Here is an 18536-nt window from a genome sequence, read left to right on the forward strand (position 1 = left end):
CACACACACACACACACACACACACACACACACACACACACTGCGATAACCTCAAATAAGCGCTCAGCCAAACTCGGTTACACATCTCAGATCATGCAGCAGTGAATATTGGATTTTAGATTTTATCAAATAAACATGAACGGAGGTCAAATATTATAACAAATATGATATCAAATATGATATGGAGAGTCCATAGTCTGAAGACTCTTCCCCCCCCCCCCAGACTCCTGCACCTGGAGGAGTCCTTTACCCTTAACTTCCCATCATCAGCGTCCCCTCTCCTAATACGTCGAGTTTTTTTTTTGTTTTTTTTACGGAATCGACCAATGCGTTAAAAAATGTGACGTACTAATGACGCTTGCATCGACCTCAACAGGTCAGGTGGTGATGCTTCAGTTTCGTACATTTCTGGGTAGGCAAAAACAGCTGTTTTTTTTTACGATGTGGCAAATGCAGAGACGGTGCTGCTCACTTGTCGAACGAACTTGACCGAGACACTCGCTAAATCCGCATAACACTCAACATGAAGGAAATAACAAAAATGCTATCAACCTATAATTCAATATGTTATCAAACATGATATGCATAATTCCTCCACCCGTGTTCAACAAGTGGAGCCTCCTACCAGTAACCATACCCACTCCTACGGTCCACAGTTAATTAAAACAGTTGTGCTTGTGGGGGTCGAGCTTCGGCTCTTTGGTTCCGCCTCTCAACCGTCAATCAATTGGTTGGGTTATTTCTCTCAGCCACGATATTGTGACATTTTGTCTTATTCAGCATCTACTATTTCACACACACACTGGCATTATTGTAGCTATGTCCTCGTCGGCCGAGTAAACTCCACAGGCCCTTCACCAGCAGCAGTCCAAGAGAGAGAGTGAGAACGTGAGAACAATGTGTAGTATGAGAACAACCTACACATTTCCCACTAGCACTGGGGGCGTGACCAACCTTACATAAGTGCCAATGTCGCACTGCAGTGCCGGATGAGAAATGAAGCAAGTGAAGGTTCACGACTCCCAGCAAACAACAGAACCAATGAATTATGCCTCATACAACACGTGGGAACCCTTGTCTAGCTTCAAGCTGAAGTTAGACATACATGTCAGTTAGTTTGGTTGGGTAGCAATAGAATTTGCCTCACAAGGGTCAATAGGTTTCCCAGAATCCTACGGCTCTTAGCCAGAGATAGCAGCCTTGGTACCCAGACGCCGTGAGTGTAGCAGCAGGTGTTGTGTTGCTGTGTTCAACACCTTCGAGGTGTGTGTTGCTGTGACCAGGGTTATTTTGAGGTTATCTTGAGATGATTTCGGGGCTTTAGTGTCCCCGCGGCCCGGTCCTCGACCAGGCCTCCACCCTCAGGAAGCAGCCCGTGACAGCTGACTAGCACCCAGGTACCTATTTTACTGCTAGGTAACAGGGGCATAGGGTGAAAGAAACTCTGCCCATTGTTTCTCGCCGGCGCCTGGGATCGAACCCAGGACCACAGGATCACAAGTCCAGCGTGCTGTCCGCTCGGCCGTCCGGCTCCGTGTGTCTTCCCCCAGCACGGTACTGCAGGTCAGCTGTATCCTGCCTCTTATAAGCATGACAACAAAAACCAACTTCCTCCCCTTAAGCATGAGACTTGCCCAGACAAGTCACACTCTTTCCTACCCACCAACACCTCTTTTCTAGTCATTATCAAACATTTATTTTCTATTTATAAGTCATTCATACGTGTAACAGGTCTTAACAATTAATCTTGAGAATATTCTTCTCTCATTATTTCAGAAAAGTTTTCAAGACGACAGAATTTTTCGTCGAGTTTTCGTTATGTATTCAATGCAAATTATCTTTGCATTTACATAAAATGTAAATTGAGGCACTGCCATGTTCTCATTAATAAAAAAAAAATAAAAATAACAAATTGGTGAAAAATGCAGCAGAATATGACGGCAGATGATATCAAATAAGAACTAGACAAGTAACTCCGAAAATGCTTGACTTACCAACCTGTTTATATTTTATATTGTATATAAAACTGCATATGTTTTATACATATACATTGTATAAAACATATATTGTATGTTGTATTTATATATATATATATATATATATATATATATATATATATATATATATATATATATATATATATATATATATATATATACACACTCACCTGAAACTGATGGATGCCTGCTACTATACATACATACATACATACATACATAAATACACAGTTTCAAATGTAGATATGATAGATCCCAGTAGACTCAGGAACCTGTACACCAGTTGATTGACAGTTGAGAGGCAGGACCTAAGAGCCAGAGCTTAACCCCTGCAAGCACAAATCGGTGAGTACATACATACATACACACATACATACATACACACACACATACATACACACACACACAACTAGGTTAATACACACACGCGCGCGAGCTTCATTTGGGTAAAAATCACATTTTCTGTGTGAAGGTCCTCAACGTTGTGACAATTGGCGCAGAATCAAGGTTAAGGGTGTGCCCACCACTGCCAAGTGGGAATACCTCCAAGAGGCATTCTTGGAGGTATTCCTTAGTCAAACGCAATGATGTTAAACTTGACCAAAGCGGCCTGATGTTTCCACCTTACCCATACCATACGACAAATTATGCCAACCTTTGACATTTTACAGCTTCGTCAGCTTCTGTGACACTGTCAGGTGATCTAGAAAAACCTTGGCGTTGTGGTTGTTACGTAAGACTCACCATAGCATCGTCAAGCTCCTCTATCTTCTCCTGAAGGATCTGTGTTAGGTCCTTATAACTCTTGCCGTTCTCCTTCCTGGCGTGGGCTATGGCTAGACGTCTGAGGGAGTCGTGAGGAGGCTGTGAGGGTGGAGTGGTAGCCAGGCGCTCGCTGGACACCAGAGGCACCTGGTTGGTCTGCTCTGGGATTAAGCTCTCCAGGGCCATGTAGGCCTGTGCCAGCAGCTCGTCGACGCGAGAATCGGACGAGACCCGCGACAACTTGCTACGCAGCTGCTCGTTCAGCACCTCTTCACATAGCTCCTTTTTGTCTCCGTTGACTAGGAAATCAGTTAATTTGCCCTTTACTGGCCGCAATCCTGCGCTGCTGCGTAGTCGCTCCATGCCATCGCTAGCACTCTTATTTAGGGGTGCCGGCTTGATCTTCCCCCGCATGCCGCCCCCTCCACCACAGAAGACGGCCGACGGCCTCGCGTACGGCGATTTCGCGGTTCTCTTGCACGTTGAAGTTTTCATACTAAGAAGCTCATTGCCGCTGTTTTTGGGAGAAAGTGTTTTCCTCGGGGTAGACACTGGAGTTGTGGCTGGGGTGGTGCCCGGCGAAGTCTCCGGGGAAGACGAGAGTTCGCTAGAGGAAGCATCACTCTCGCTAACACGTCCTCGCTTAGACAGTGTGCTGTTGACAGTCTTGATGGCGGCGTGGGATGACTGCGAGCGACGGGTGGGGTAGGCCAGGTCCGAGGGCAAAGTGGTAGGAACCCGCCTGATACTGTGCGTTCGGCGTGCTGGCGAGAGCAAAACTCCATCGCGACGCGTTCGATCGTGGCCACTAACAGCCTGTTCACTGATCAGCTGAGATATCAGTCTAGAACCCGTCTTTCGCGCCATACCTCCAACAACCTCGTCCGGTGCGTCCTCCCCAGCATTGTCGTGCCCGGGAGAACGACCCCCAGTTCCACCGCCCTTCATTTTGGCTGCTGAGGCGTGGGTGCGCGTCGAGTAGAGACGATCCACCACGGCGACTGAGAAGGCACTTGGAGCCCTCGTGGGCGTTGTAGGCGGAGATTGGCTGCACCCACTGGAGTGGCACTTATGGGCCGAAGGAGAGTCCACGATGGATGTCATTGGGCCGAACGGAGTTCCAATCGTCAGCCGACACAGGGGGTCAAGGGGCATATCATTAGCGCAGTGTGGTCGTTTGCACTCGTGGACGGGGTCGCACGTGCAGTTCTCGGGAACATGGATGCCGTGCGGACACGGCCGCAAACGCCACTGTGGTTTGTGGTAAATCCTGAGCGAGTTCTCGAACGGACCAAACAAATCAAAAGCACTAGGCATAATGGCGGTGTGGCGAACCTGACACTACACTTGGCACAACATGTGGCACTTGACACAGCGCCGCCCCCACAGCTGTCAAGCGCAGTACGGACCCTGCCAGTCTCACTATCAAGTAAGCGTCAAAATCACCAGGAGGTGGCGGCGGGGGACGCAACAACAACACGGTGTGATCACTACGGGGCCAGCCAGGCAACTGACTGGCCGGGGTGACGGGCGGCCATCCTGCCCCGGGATCACCTCCCTCACCCTCCTATACAAACATAACCCCGCTACCTCTACCGTATGGCTCACCACTAATAATACCCAACCCTGCACTCTCTTGTCTCCGTCACAATGATGGTCAGCGATTAAACCCAATATTTGCTCATTTACGTAAATATCAAAATCCTCAATAAACAAATATGAAGAAAGTAAAAGCCGGAAGCTCTTGAACGTCTTATTACTACGAGAGAGCATATGGGTCCTTATGATATTACCAGAGCTCGTATATATATATATATATATATATATATATATATATATATATATATATATATATATATATATATATATATATATGCATCTATATATATGTCGTACCTAGTAGCCAGAACGCACTTCTCAGCCTACTATGCAAGGCCCGATTTGCCTAATAAGCCAAGTTTTCCTGAATTAATATATTTTCTCTAATTTTTTTCTTATGAAATGATAAACCTACCTATTTCATTATGAGGTCAATTTCTTTTAATTGGAGTTAAAATTAACGTAGACATATGACAGAACCTAACCAACCCTACCTAACCATACCTAACCTATCTTTATAGGTTAGGTTAGGTTAGGTAGCCGAAAAAGTTAGGTTAGGTTAGGTAGGTTAGGTAGTCGAAAAACAATTAATTCATGAAAACTTGGCTTATTAGGCAAATCGGGCCTTGCATAGTAGGTTGAGAAGTGCGTTCTGGCTACTAGGTACGACATATATATATATATATATATATATATATATATATATAGATGCAAGTAATATACAGACATCGTCTGTATTCCTTGAAACGGTCTTGAAACACGTTCAGGATTTTCGTTTCCCTTTCCTACGTTGATGTGCGTGTGTGTGTGTGTGTGTGTGTGTGTGTGTGTGTGTGTGTGTGTGTGTGTGTGTGTGTGTGTGTGTGTGTGTGTGTGTGTGTGTGTGTGCGTGCGTGCGTGCGTGCGTGTGTGTTTACTAACCTGGTTGTACTCACCTAGTTGTGTTTGTGGGGGTTGAACTCTGCTCTTTCGGCCTGCCTCTCAACTGTCAATCAATCAACTGTTACTAACTACTAACTATTCCATCCCCCCCCCCCCCCTTGCACACACACACACAGGAAACAGCCCGTAAAAGCTGTCAAACTCCTAGGTACCTACTTACAGCTAGGTAACAGGGGCATCAGGGTGAAAGTAACTGCCCATTGTTTTCGCCGGCGCCGGGACTCGAACCCCGGACCACAGGATTACGTGTCCAGCGTGCTGTCCATTCAGCCACCGGCCCGCAGGTGTGCGTGCGTGTGCTTGTTAGTTTTATTTAATTTCAGTAACATTTACGCATAGAGATTCGAGTCACAAGATGCAAGCACTCTAACGTTTACACATGTGCTACGAAGGCCAAGTGTGTGAGTGAGAGATTTGTTGTTGTTATAGATTCAGCTACTCGGAACAAGTTCCAAGTAGCACGGGCTATGGTGAGCCCGTAGTGGACTTACCTGGCACAGGAGCGGTGCTGAATGTGCTGTGGAGTGAGAGAGCAGCGGGCACACAGCGTGCTGGTGATCCCCCCCGCCCCCTGGGGTATGGTGAGGAGCCCCGCGGGGCGCTGCCATCTCCAGGTGAGCGGTGGGTACACTGCCTGCTGGCCACCTCCCCTGGATCTTGTCACCACCACCACCCCCTCACATCAGAGTCCAGGATTAAAGCGTAACTGAGGCACAGGAAATGAGTGACAAGTTATGAAACTTGGTACCCAACTGAGCCACAGAGACATTGGATTTTTTTGTCAGGGTCAGAGTAGTTAACAAATGAAATGCATTAGGCATTAAAGTGGTGGAGGCAGACTCCATACACAGTTTCAAAATGAAGATTTAATAAGAGCCCAGTAGGCTCCAGAATCTGTTCACCAGTTGATTGACAGTTGAGAGGCGGTACCATAGAGCCAGAGCTCAACCCTCGCGCGCACAACTTGGCCAAAAATATATGTAGTGCATATAATAGAGGAAAAATAGATTGGTTAGAAAGGCGAGGTTCAAGAGCTAATAGCTCGATTCTGCAGTACAAATATTAGATACGCAACCCAACCTCGTGTTTCTAGAGCCTGCTCTTGACACAGAGGAAGGTGCTAATATCGCTATTACTGCCGTAATATAGAAGTAATATATTAATTTGTATTCTATTTTTAAATGTTGATGATGCAAATGCTGTGACGATTTTCCAGCCCCGTTCGTTGCCACTGTTATGATGAGTTAAAACGTCCATTTTACGAGCCGACGGGCCAACCCGTCCTCTCAAATAACACGCCTCACTTTGTACGCTATGGACTCCAGCGAACAAAATACAAAGTAATATGAGCAGTAGCGGACCACAAATATCCACGTTTTCTATGCCGCCGTAAGTTAGGTGGGTTCCTTAGCTTCGTCCGTATCTGATCAGGTTAGGACGTTGCATTTTGTACGTTGAGGCAAATCGGGAGAACAGTTCATTATCAGCCTTAGACACCTTCAATATGGAACTTGGTATGCAACCCCATCTTGAGGTTATCTTGAGGTTATCTTGAGATGATTTCGGGGCTTTTTAGTGTCCCCGCGGCCCGGTCCTCGACCAGGCCTCCACCCCCAGGAAGCAGCCCGTGACAGCTGACTAACACCCAGGTACCTATTTTACTGCTAGGTAACAGGGGCATAGGGTGAAAGAAACTCTGCCCAATGTTTCTCGCCGGCGCCTGGGATCGAACCCAGGACCGCAGGATCACAAGTCTAGCGTGCTGTCCACTCGGCCGACCGGCTCCCATGCTGGAAAGAACTAAATAAACCAGTAATGCATGAGCGGTTAGCAAGACAGGGAGCTGTCAATAACACGGAGATAAATGTATCTTAAAGATTACTTGGAGGCTGGTGTGAGACGATATGCCCGCGGCAGGACGATACGCAGAAGCACCTGGCACGCCAAGATTATACCTTGTATAAACTCAACTCGAGAATGAGGCAGCAAGCCTTGACAACTAAACTTTTTACAACACTTCCATTATCTCCACTTGAATATTCTTCCAAAATTACGTAGCCTTTTAAAGGCGAGCGAAATTGAAGGCAATATAAAATGTACAGATAATGTTTGCTCTTCACGCCTTAATCTTTCACGTCCAGGCAAAAAAATAGAGAAGCGCAGCCGCGAGGAGACGCTGAAGAACACGAGTAAATTACCGAGAGGTCTGGAGTATGAAAGATTCCACCAAGCTTCCAAATGTGTAAGACAGACGAGCAAAGGTGAAGGAAGACCCGTCCCGTCCCTGTCAAGAGGCGCTCAGTGTCGGTAAGGGTGGTGTATTATCACTCTCTAAGGTGAGTCTTGCTGTAGTGACTCGTCTTCTAACTGCATTCAGAAAAGAATTGATGAATGAGTAGTTGGTGAACTGATGAATTCACTACTTAATTCACTGAACCAGTGAAAGTGCAGTGACATTTGGGACAATTCGAAATAGACCGTGACTTTTTCTGGTGGTAGTGTATAATAAATAGCGTCACTGGGATGGGTTGTCTTGTGACTGGAATTTGGTAATGGTCTTTTTAATTTGGAAATCGACATACGTATCCATGGCAATTACGTTCATCCTTTATCCTTTTTTTTTTAATTAACACATAGAGATACATATGCATTTGTGCAGCTACCCTAGACTATATGAAGGGGAGTACAGTGTGTTAAAAAGCTAGCTACGTGATGCTAAAAAAAATCCCCATCACACAGGATGGTTAGTCACACAGAGGCATGTGATAAGTAGTCCTCACTGACAGACTCTGGGTGCATTATGAGGATATCATCAACACAAGAGTGAATAAGGTAGCAGTGATACTAAAAGTCCCCATCTCGCAGGATGGTTAGTCATACAGGGCCATATGTTCAGTAGCCTGCACTGGCAAATTTTGGGTGCAATATGAGGATATCCTCAACAACACGAGAGTGAATAAAGTAATTACAAAGCTCCAGGTACCTCATACCAACGGGTCTGAATGGTCTGATAACCGGCCATTCGGTGATGTCGTGTGGTAGATCATGCCGCAGTTCCTGCTCACAGTGTTTGGCACCTGGAGTGCTCAGGATTGGGAGACCCGTCCATGGATATTATCAACCATCCTCTTGAACGTGTCCGGTAGTGTACTCTATCATCTCTCATGCCAAAACAGAAAAAGGGCAAAAAAAAAGAGGGCAACAGAAAAAGAGCGAGATTCAGAGACTGTAAATATTTATACAAAGGTGAGGTTAGATTACTTCACTGGTCACATGCAGTCATGGTAGCCGCTATTTGTGATGCTGGTGGGTGAAAGTGATGCTGGTGGATGAAAGTGATGCTGGTGGGTAAAAGTGATGCCACCGTCACGCCCCCAGGCAGCTGTAACCCCCGTGTACCTTTCCCACAATGATCCACAAGAGCCACACAATAACACAGTGAGCAATTCTTCAAGTCGTAGCATCAGGAAATTACGCCTGACATATGGCGCTAAAGATGTGGAGGTGAAGAGTGTATTGTGTGACAGAGGGAGGGGAGGGCAGGGGGTAGAAGGGGATTGGAGGAAAGGTGTGGATACGGGAGGGGAAGGATGGGAAGGGAGGAGGCAGATGAGAGTCAGGGGGAAGGGAATAGAGGATAGGGGGTAGAGAGGGAAGGAGAGGAGATCGGGGAAGAGGCCGCTCTAAGCAACAGCCTGGTGGACCAAGCTATCACAAGTCAAGCCTGGCCGGGCTTAGGGAGTAGAAGAACTCCCAGAACCCTATCAAGCAGGCCTACCCTGCTTGAGTAGGGTAGGGTAGACCCTGCTCACAAGGGCGAGACAGCCCTGCGCCCTTGTGAGAAACTGCCCTGCGCCCTTGTGAGAAACTGCCCTGCGCCCTTGTGAGAAACTGCCCTGCGCCCTTGATGATATGTTGTGTTTCATTGGTTGTCATGCATGAGGAGTGTATGAGGCCTCACGCACCTTCCTGCACCTGCCTGCCACCTGCCTCACCTCCACAAACACTCCGCCAGGCAAGGCAACACCACGAATTTAGTGCACCATCACGACCCAACTTGCCAGCCAGCACCATCACACACACCATCATCTTCAAGAGAAAACTAGATTGTTTTCTAAAAGAAGTACCGGACCAACCGGGCTGTTATATTATTATTAACATCTTTATTAACAAAATTTAATTACAATTTTGCCTAATCTGAGGATTTCAATTAAGCCTTATTAAAGTGAGGATAATGCTGGTATTCACTGTCTCACAGGACAGTGAATACCTGTGTGACAGTGGGTCACACAGAGGGTTATACACAAGACGATAGGTCTAAACTGTAGGCTGAAGCACATATATATCATGATTAAAATCAATGTTTTAATGTATGGATATGTAAAATCAATTTTCTATTGTGCACTGCCACACAAGGGCAGGGATGGGGTCATAAGAGATGCAGCTTAAAAATAATATAAAATTGTCCTTGATTTTTGTTCCAATGGACAAGCAAATTTTGGATAAACTGTTAGGATGTCGTCCAGTACACCAGATTCAATGAAATAGTTACACAGTTGGTGGTACAAGAGGCCAGGAGGTCTAAAATCTTTTACGGTGTCACAGTCAACAATATAGTGTTCTAGTAAATGCATTAAAGGTTTATTACAGAGTTTACAATCTGAATATTCTGGTAGTGGCTCAGCCTCACTAACCTGCCCGATGTGCCTATAGCCAAGGCGAATTAGCGCAATGACTATATCACATTGCCTGGTCCGGTTACTGTGCTGACCATACAAATACCTATCATTACAAAAGTTGCCATAGCTTTTAATACTGCAGCTTTCAGGTCTCTGACCATTTCTTAGTTCTTCTAAATCTGAATTAATTTCTTTAATTGGCATGTTTCTAATAATTGCATTAAATAGTCCAAAGTCATAATCAGAGTTTTCTTTCCTGCAAGCCTCATTGGCCAATCGATCTATCGCGCTGTGGTGGATATGTGGACCTGCGGGCCGCTCCAAGCAACAGCCTGTTGGACCAAGCTCTCACAAGACAAGCCTGGCCCCCGGACCGGGCTTGGGGAGTAGAAGAACTCCCAGAACCCCATCAAGCAGGTACCAAGCAGGTACCACCGTACCACACCTGTGCTCACAACCATATACGTCACTCACACTAACTTACCAAATGCCGTCAAATACCATTACGTGCTTATTATACCTTATTATAATATCCTCTTTGGCAAAAATTTGGATATAATTTTGCATAATCAGAGCAATTCAAAAAGGTCTTTCTGCAGTGAGGATGCTGCTCATATTCACTGCCACACAGGACAGTGAGGATGCTGCTCATATTCACTGCCACCCAGGACAGTGAGGATGCTGCTCATATTCACTGCCACACAGGACAGTGAGGACACTGCTCATATTCACTGCCACCCAGGACAGTGAGGATGCTGCTCATATTCACTGCCACACACATCAGTAATAACACGAAGACTTGTGGGTGTTGGGAAGCAAGTCTGGGCTGTGTTCGCCTAATGTAAACACCTCCGTCTTAGAGTACACACAAAGGTATTAATTTTGCAAAACTTAAAATTCTATGAAGAGCTAATATATAATCTGAAATTTACAAACAGATAAATCTAAACTGATACAGTAACATTTGACCTCGATAACGCTAATCTTGACCTAAACCATGAAAGATTAAAAGTATCTTTCCGCGATGAAGAAAATAACAGACGATCATCTATCAAATCTGTCTGATGAAAAAAATTCTTCAAACCAGCGTCTCTTCGGGCAACAGATCCGAGAAGGACGTCTCGCCTCCCACACACACACACACACACACACACACACACACACACACACACACACACACACACACACACACACACGCAACTCTTGCTCTCTTTTGAGAGGCTGCCACACTCGTCAAGAACTGTCCTTCAGCAGCCACAGTCTATATCACAGTAACATCACACACCACACACACTCGACGCTTGACACGTGCCCATGATTGGAATGGATTGTTCTCTAGACCCCCCCTGGAACCAGTCACCTATATTGACTATATAGGTGTCACATAACCTATATTGATGGCTCACACACCAGCATGTTATTAACTGTTCAGCTTACACGTCTTCCACTGGTATACGACGCTCCATTATTCACTGTAATGAATCACCATTAGGAGCTTAGTGTACACTTTATCAGAAATTATATTTACTTGTATTTTTTTTATTTATTTAAGCAATCATGTTTTTGTTTTGTAAGGAAATTCAGGTATTACAGCATTGATATATATTGTACTGTATTCTTCACTCTACTAGGGGTCACTATCATATTTTTTGGTGTAACCTAAACTGCAAAGTGAGAGCTCTGGCCTTGCTTGGTCCACCATATTGTAATCTTTGTGCTTCTCGCAGTGTGTGTACTCACCTAGTTGTGTTTGCGGGGGGTTGAGCTCTGGCTCTTTGGTCCCGCCTCTCAACTGTCAATCAACAGGTGTACAGATTCCTGAGCCTATTGGGCTCTATCATATCTACACTTGAAACTGTATGGAGTCAGCCTCCACCACATCACTGCCTAATGCATTCCATTCGTCAACCACGCTGACACTAAAAAAGTTCTTTCTAATATGTATGTGTGTGTGTGTGTGTGTGTGTGTGTGTGTGTGTGTGTGTGTGTGTGTGTGTGTGTGTGTGTGTGTGTGTGTGTGTGTGTGTGTGTGCGCGTGTGTGCGTGTTTTGAGTCTCAATGTTGTTTGTGCAGGTCTTAAAGCCTTAATGTCGTGATGGCCGAGGATCACAAGTAACGTGAACCTTGTGCCTGCCTTTCCAACAAATAAAAAGTTTCCAACCACAACCTTAAAACACAAAGTTCCAAGAATAGAGGCAGTCTGAAACGTTCACGATCTCAGTCTTGTTTGGTAAAGCTGCCTTCAGTCACATGAATCAAATCTCAAGTCTCGTACCCGCCTCGCTCCCAGTTTAAGCTTGTATAAAAAGAGTTTAGCTTTGACAGGTTGCTAAGGTCTCGTCTTCCCGAGAGCTTAGGGACGGCGTCTTGAAGGTACCTGGAGGCTGCCGACTTATGAAAGAATGTGTCACAGCTCTAGATAAGGGGTCGGCAGCCTTCAGGTACCTTCCCTAAGGTACTTCTTCCCTAAGCTGTCTTGGGTAACGGTCAAAGCAGAGATTGAGTTAAATAACAGCCATTCTTTATACTTTGGAGACATTAACAGACAAAACACTTATAATACTGATACCACAAAACAGTATCACAAAACTGATACTAAAAAAGGAAAGGAAATTATGAGAATGCACTAAGCCAGTATGACTATATAGCACCTAAAATGTATACGAAGACAGGATGGCAGTTGAAGGAACGTTGTCCAGCCACTTGGACCATCGGGAACCGAATGACGATCCGCAAGAAGCAAGAATGTCGCTGTACCGACCACTCCAAGTGGGCGGACGTGAGGAGGAGCAGCAGCAGCAGCCGGGCGGAGGCCACGCGACAGGTGTAAGGCGGGGGGATCCGGTAAGTCGCACGGTAATCCAGTTGTGTGGATTATTAAATCTTGGCAACCCGTCGTCGGCATAAGAATCCAGTCAACGACGTCGTTATCGTTGAGCCCATTCAACAACGTCGACCTGTCACTCTCGCACAAGACATACACAGCAACACTGTATTACTGGTAGATGCAGCAAAACTCCTGTTTCAACTCAAACTCATTAATTCCCAATGAACTAAATAGTCAAAGAAATTTGAAAATATTAATATTGTATTTTTGAAGTACAGACAAGAACATTTTTCTTCTCAATAATCTTTAAAAAAAAAAATTGCGAGGACAAAAAATATAGAAAACCTTCACGTAGAGAGCGTATACGATACGCAAGATGTTATATATGGAATTAGTTTGTGGCTTCACAGACCAATGGCTTCACAGACCAGGTCATTTCTCGAGATCTGGCCCTTATACATAGCCTTACACCAAGTATTCCCATGTGGGCAGGCGTTGTGGCAGCATCCTTCTTCGATCCCTTCTCAAGAAGAGGCATCAGTTCCTTTTATTCATAAAACCTATTTTTAGAGCCGAATCCAAATCCGATACGGATAAAGAACACGAATATAAGAGACACACAAGAGATTACACTAACGGGATGCATCAAAAGGCATTAAGGCAGTGTCTGGGATGCTCCCGGACGCAGGTTCGAATCCTCGTCACGGCCCTTGTGGATTTGTTTATAAGAAGAGCCTATCCCCCAGTGACAGGCCATCACATTCGAAGAGGCCTCGACTAGTTTCCTGTATACCCAAGGCTGCACTCACACACAAGAATGAGAATGACCTCTCGTCTAAACCTTATGACGAATACCTCAAAGGCGAGGATTATCCCATTCGATTCAGATCCTCTCAAATACTGACACAGTCCGTCCGCCCCCTTTCACCAAGACTGCCAAAGAGATCACGTGGAACACCTCAACCTCAACTGGGTTTTTCATCACTTCATAAAACATTCAACCCGAATAGAGCTTGCGAAATGAAAAGAAAAAAAATCAGCCTCTTATTTTCATAAAATGCAAAAAAAAAATCAGCCTCTTATTTTCATAAAATGCAAAAAAAATCAGCCTCTTATTTTCATAAAATGCAAACAAACCTTTGGCAAACAACATAGGCTAGTATAAAAGGTCAAAATATATCTTATGACTGGAGAGCCGGGAGTGTGTAAGCCACCGTCCCTTCACATTCAATGTAAGTGTTAAAAGATTGTCAATAAAAAAGTTTCCGATTGTATTCTATTTGTATGTGTAATTTATGGCAAGGTATAAGTCAAAATAGTTAGCCTGACTGTGGTAACGTGCGAGTCTTGTACATTCCTGTCCAGCATTACTTTTAACACGGAACTATTGTTGCTAAATGCAAAGAATACAACTATTTAGTGCGCGCTGGACCGGAACTCGTACTGAATGGAAGAACACATCTGAATCCCAAAAACAAATAAGAACAGTAAAATTTATAGAGGAAAATAATTACAAATTACCTTAATAATTCACTAAACAATCTCGTTACGTATTACAGCAAAAAAAATTATATATATATAACGAAAATACATTACAAAAGTGGGTGTGCGCTTAAGCGTTACCGTGATCAGTACATGTACAGCAGTCTAGCTCTAAGTGCACAACACGACTACTAAAGAATATCCATCCATCCATCCATCCATCCATCCATCCCTATATATATATATATATATATATATATATATATATATATATATATATATATATATATATATATATATATATATGCAAACAAGCCTGAATGGTCCCCAGGACTATATACAACTGAAAACTCACACCCCAGAAGTGACTCGAACCCATACTCCCACAACTGGTATGTACAGGGACGCCTTAATCCGCTTGACCATCACGACCGGACATAAGGAAGTGATAGCCGAGGCTATATGAACCACTTCCCCGCCGGCACTCGGATGGTAATCTTGGGCATAGCATTTTATCAAATCACCTCATTCCTTATGTCCGGTCGTGATGGTCAAGCGGATTAAGGCGTCCCTGTACATACCAGTTGTGGGAGTATGGGTTCGAGTCACTTCTGGGGTGTGAGTTTTCAGTTGTATATAGTCCTGGGGACCATTCAGGCTTGTTTGCATTTGTGTTCCTCACGTGTGCCCCAAAGAATGAGGTGATTTGATAAAATGCTATGCCCAAGATTACCATCCGAGTGCCGGCGGGGAAGTGGTTCATATAGCCTCGGCTATCACTTCCTTATGTCCGGTCGTGATGGTCAAGCGGATTAAGGCGTCCCTGTACATACCAGTTGTGGGAGTATGGGTTCGAGTCACTTCTGGGGTGTGAGTTTTCAGTTGTATATAGTCCTGGGGACCATTCAGGCTTGTTTGCATTTGTGTTCCTCACGTGTGCCCCAAAGAATGAGGTGATTTGATAAAATGCTATGCCCAAGATTACCATCCGAGTGCCGGCGGGGAAGTGGTTCATATAGCCTCGGCTATCACTTCCTTATGTCCGGTCGTGATGGTCAAGCGGATTAAGGCGTCCCTGTACATACCAGTTGTGGGAGTATGGGTTCGAGTCACTTCTGGGGTGTGAGTTTTCAGTTGTATATAGTCCTGGGGACCATTCAGGCTTGTTTGCATTTGTGTTCCTCACGTGTGCCCCAAAGAATGAGGTGATTTGATAAAATGCTATGCCCAAGATTACCATCCGAGTGCCGGCGGGGAAGTGGTTCATATAGCCTCGGCTATCACTTCCTTATGTCCGGTCGTGATGGTCAAGCGGATTAAGGCGTCCCTGTACATACCAGTTGTGGGAGTATGGGTTCGAGTCACTTCTGGGGTGTGAGTTTTCAGTTGTATATAGTCCTGGGGACCATTCAGGCTTGTTTGCATTTGTGTTCCTCACGTGTGCCCCAAAGAATGAGGTGATTTGATAAAATGCTATGCCCAAGATTACCATCCGAGTGCCGGCGGGGAAGTGGTTCATATAGCCTCGGCTATCACTTCCTTATGTCCGGTCGTGATGGTCAAGCGGATTAAGGCGTCCCTGTACATACCAGTTGTGGGAGTATGGGTTCGAGTCACTTCTGGGGTGTGAGTTTTCAGTTATATATATATATATATATATATATATATATATATATATATATATATATATATATATATATATATGTCTCTCTCTCTCTCTCTCTCTCTCTCTCTCTCTCTCTCTCTCTCTCTCTCTCTCTCTCTCTCTCTCTCTCTCTCTCTCTCTTTGGTACCGCCTCTCAACCGTCAATCAACTGGTGTACAGATTCCTGAGCCTACTGGGCTCTATCATATCTACATTTGAAACTGTGTATGGAGTCAGCCTCCACCACATCACTGCCTAATGCATTCCATCCGTTAACTACTCTGACACTGAAAAAAATCTCAATCTCAATCTCTATCTCAATCTCTCTATCTCTCTGTCTGTCTCTCTCTCTCTCTCTCTCTCTCTCTCTCTCTCTCTCTCTCTCTCTCTCTCTCTCTCTCTCTCTCTCTCTCTCTCTCTCAGTAAAGAATGCTCGCCTCGGCAAGAGAAAGGAGAAACAGTGTGCAAAATATACAAACAGTTCATCACATGCCCATGCATCAAGTGGGGAGAAGGAACAACGTGCTTTTCGCAGCGGGTGGAAGAAAAATCTAAAACTTACATATAAATACAAAAAAAAAAAAATCCTATGTAACCCCCTCCCCCCTATCGACCATGGGGGGTAGGGGCAGTGCCTAGGCTTACACCATCAACCTAACCTAGTAAGCAAAATACAAGGGCTGTGCGAGCACAAGTGGTAAATCTATTACGACTGGCGCAACAATAATGACAAATTTGGAGAGTTAAAAAGACAGCCAAAGCCTAATCAAGCGACAGATATGGAACAAGAGCTCAAGTGTGTTTGTTTCTCTTGTTAGATAACTGTTGACTAACCTCTTGAAGGAAGAGAGACGAAGTATTCAGGAAAGACATAAGTCGGCAAAGGACTCCATGGCAAAGCTGTGGAATGGAAAAATGTAAAGCTGAACAGTTCAAAAATTCAAGGATTTTTGAATAGAAAAACAATGAACATGAGCAGTGCTGCGCGTTCCTTGTCACGAGGCTTCACACAAAAAATATTAGTAATACTACAATTTTATTTATTATATTATATATATAATATTAATTATAAAAAATCACACAAGTCTAGCTTCAGATTTGAATGTCACAAATACGCGAAATAGGGATAAAAAGGCCCCAAATTAACTTCTACATTAGTTTAAAGTTAGTAAGTTAACCTTTGGAACAGAAGTTATTTCCCATAAGCTAGCTAAATAGTTTAGTAGGGGCTTTGTCCCCTCTTTTATGACCGGGTTTTTTTTCACACTTGAACATTAAATGCCACGGCAAGATTTGATTCAGAAGTACGACACTGACTTCATCAATGGTAAGTTCCTACCATTAATGAAATGGAGTCTACGTTTGAGATCACCGCAGCTGATGTTAAAATATTTCTTATGAATAAAAATTACCAACAAGTATTACTTATGTTAGTAACATACTTGGGTAGACACGGCTGTGTCAACAAACATTTTATTTCAAACAAAAATTAGTGCCTATAATCAAATAACACTCAACTGCCTTCATAGAACGGAACACCAACATCTTGAGGTTATCTTGAGATGATTTCGGGGCTTTCGTGTCCCCGTGGCCCAGTCCTCGACCAGGCCTCCACCCCCAGGAAGCGGCCCGTGACAGCTGACTAACACCCAGGTACTCATTTTTACTGCTAGGTAACAGGAGCATAGGGTGAAAGAAACTTTTCCCCATTGTTTCTCGCCGGCGCCCGGGATCGAACCCAAGACCACAGGATCACAAGTCCAGTGTGCTGTCCACTCGGCCGACCGGCTCCCTAATGCCGAGTTTCACTATTTATTGGCAAGAACCCCATATTGGGAATTGTTTTCATTTATACGCGCAACTAGTGAGTTGAAGGTCAGGTAAACGGGTCATTAAGGTTCAACATGGAAGAATAAATCAAGGATAGATCAAGATTGATAGAATAGATCAAGGTGATTACTGGATTACAAATGCAACATGAATGTACTACAAATACCACGTCACCACTGAGGTGACACATAACCACTACATGAACTTAAATCTCACAATGACACTGATTTAAATAACAGTTACAGCCCCGCTCCTGTGCCAGGTAAGTCAACTACGGGCTCACCATAGCCCGTGCTACTTGGAACTTTTGTTCCAAGTAGCTGAATCTTAAACAACAACAACACTGACTTAAGAACACGAGTAAATAGGAAACTGCAAAAGGCCAATTGGCCCCATGGGAGCCAGCACCTATTTATACACAAACTCAGTCGTATGTATGCACCATTTGGTCACCATTTGGTCAGGGAGACATCTCCCGTCACGCAGGGTGCAGTTGCACCTCCACAGATCTCCAGTATCATCTTTTAATACTGGTAATGGCTCAAAAGGGCCACCACTTACGGGCTATTCATGCCCGTGCCACCTCTTGGGTGGCTTAATCTTTATCAATCTTATCAATCGTATGTATGTCTAACTTGCACTTCAAGGAATCCAACGATCTCACGTCTAATTAGTTAACCGGTAATATCTCTATCCATTAGAGTTGCCCCCCACCCACCTCGAGGCTGAGAGGACAGCGTTCTGGGGTCGTAGTCCTAAGATCCCGGGTT

The 18536-nt window shown here is 44.6% G+C and overlaps 1 protein-coding gene across 4 annotated transcripts in view; it reads right to left on the reverse strand.

Annotated features, from left to right (window-relative positions):
- The window catches only part of Mhcl (Myosin heavy chain-like), a 402915-nt gene that overhangs the window by 283377 nt on the left and 101002 nt on the right, over nucleotides 1–18536 (reverse strand). For 2 of the 4 annotated variants that reach the window (XM_069325324.1, XM_045745415.2), the window contains exon 1: nucleotides 2742–4264. The exons of 1 other annotated variant lie outside the window; for it this stretch is intronic. In XM_069325324.1, the coding sequence (XP_069181425.1) occupies nucleotides 2742–4079 (1338 nt within the window). In that variant the 5' untranslated portion in view covers nucleotides 4080–4264. Of the gene's footprint in view, nucleotides 1–2741; nucleotides 4265–16770; nucleotides 16837–18536 lie in introns of those variants that run through there. One more of the 4 variants, XM_069325323.1, reaches the window with a different exon arrangement.

Source organism: Procambarus clarkii, chromosome 16 (assembly GCF_040958095.1).
Source record: "Procambarus clarkii isolate CNS0578487 chromosome 16, FALCON_Pclarkii_2.0, whole genome shotgun sequence".
NCBI classification, from domain to species: Eukaryota; Metazoa; Arthropoda; class Malacostraca; order Decapoda; family Cambaridae; genus Procambarus; species Procambarus clarkii.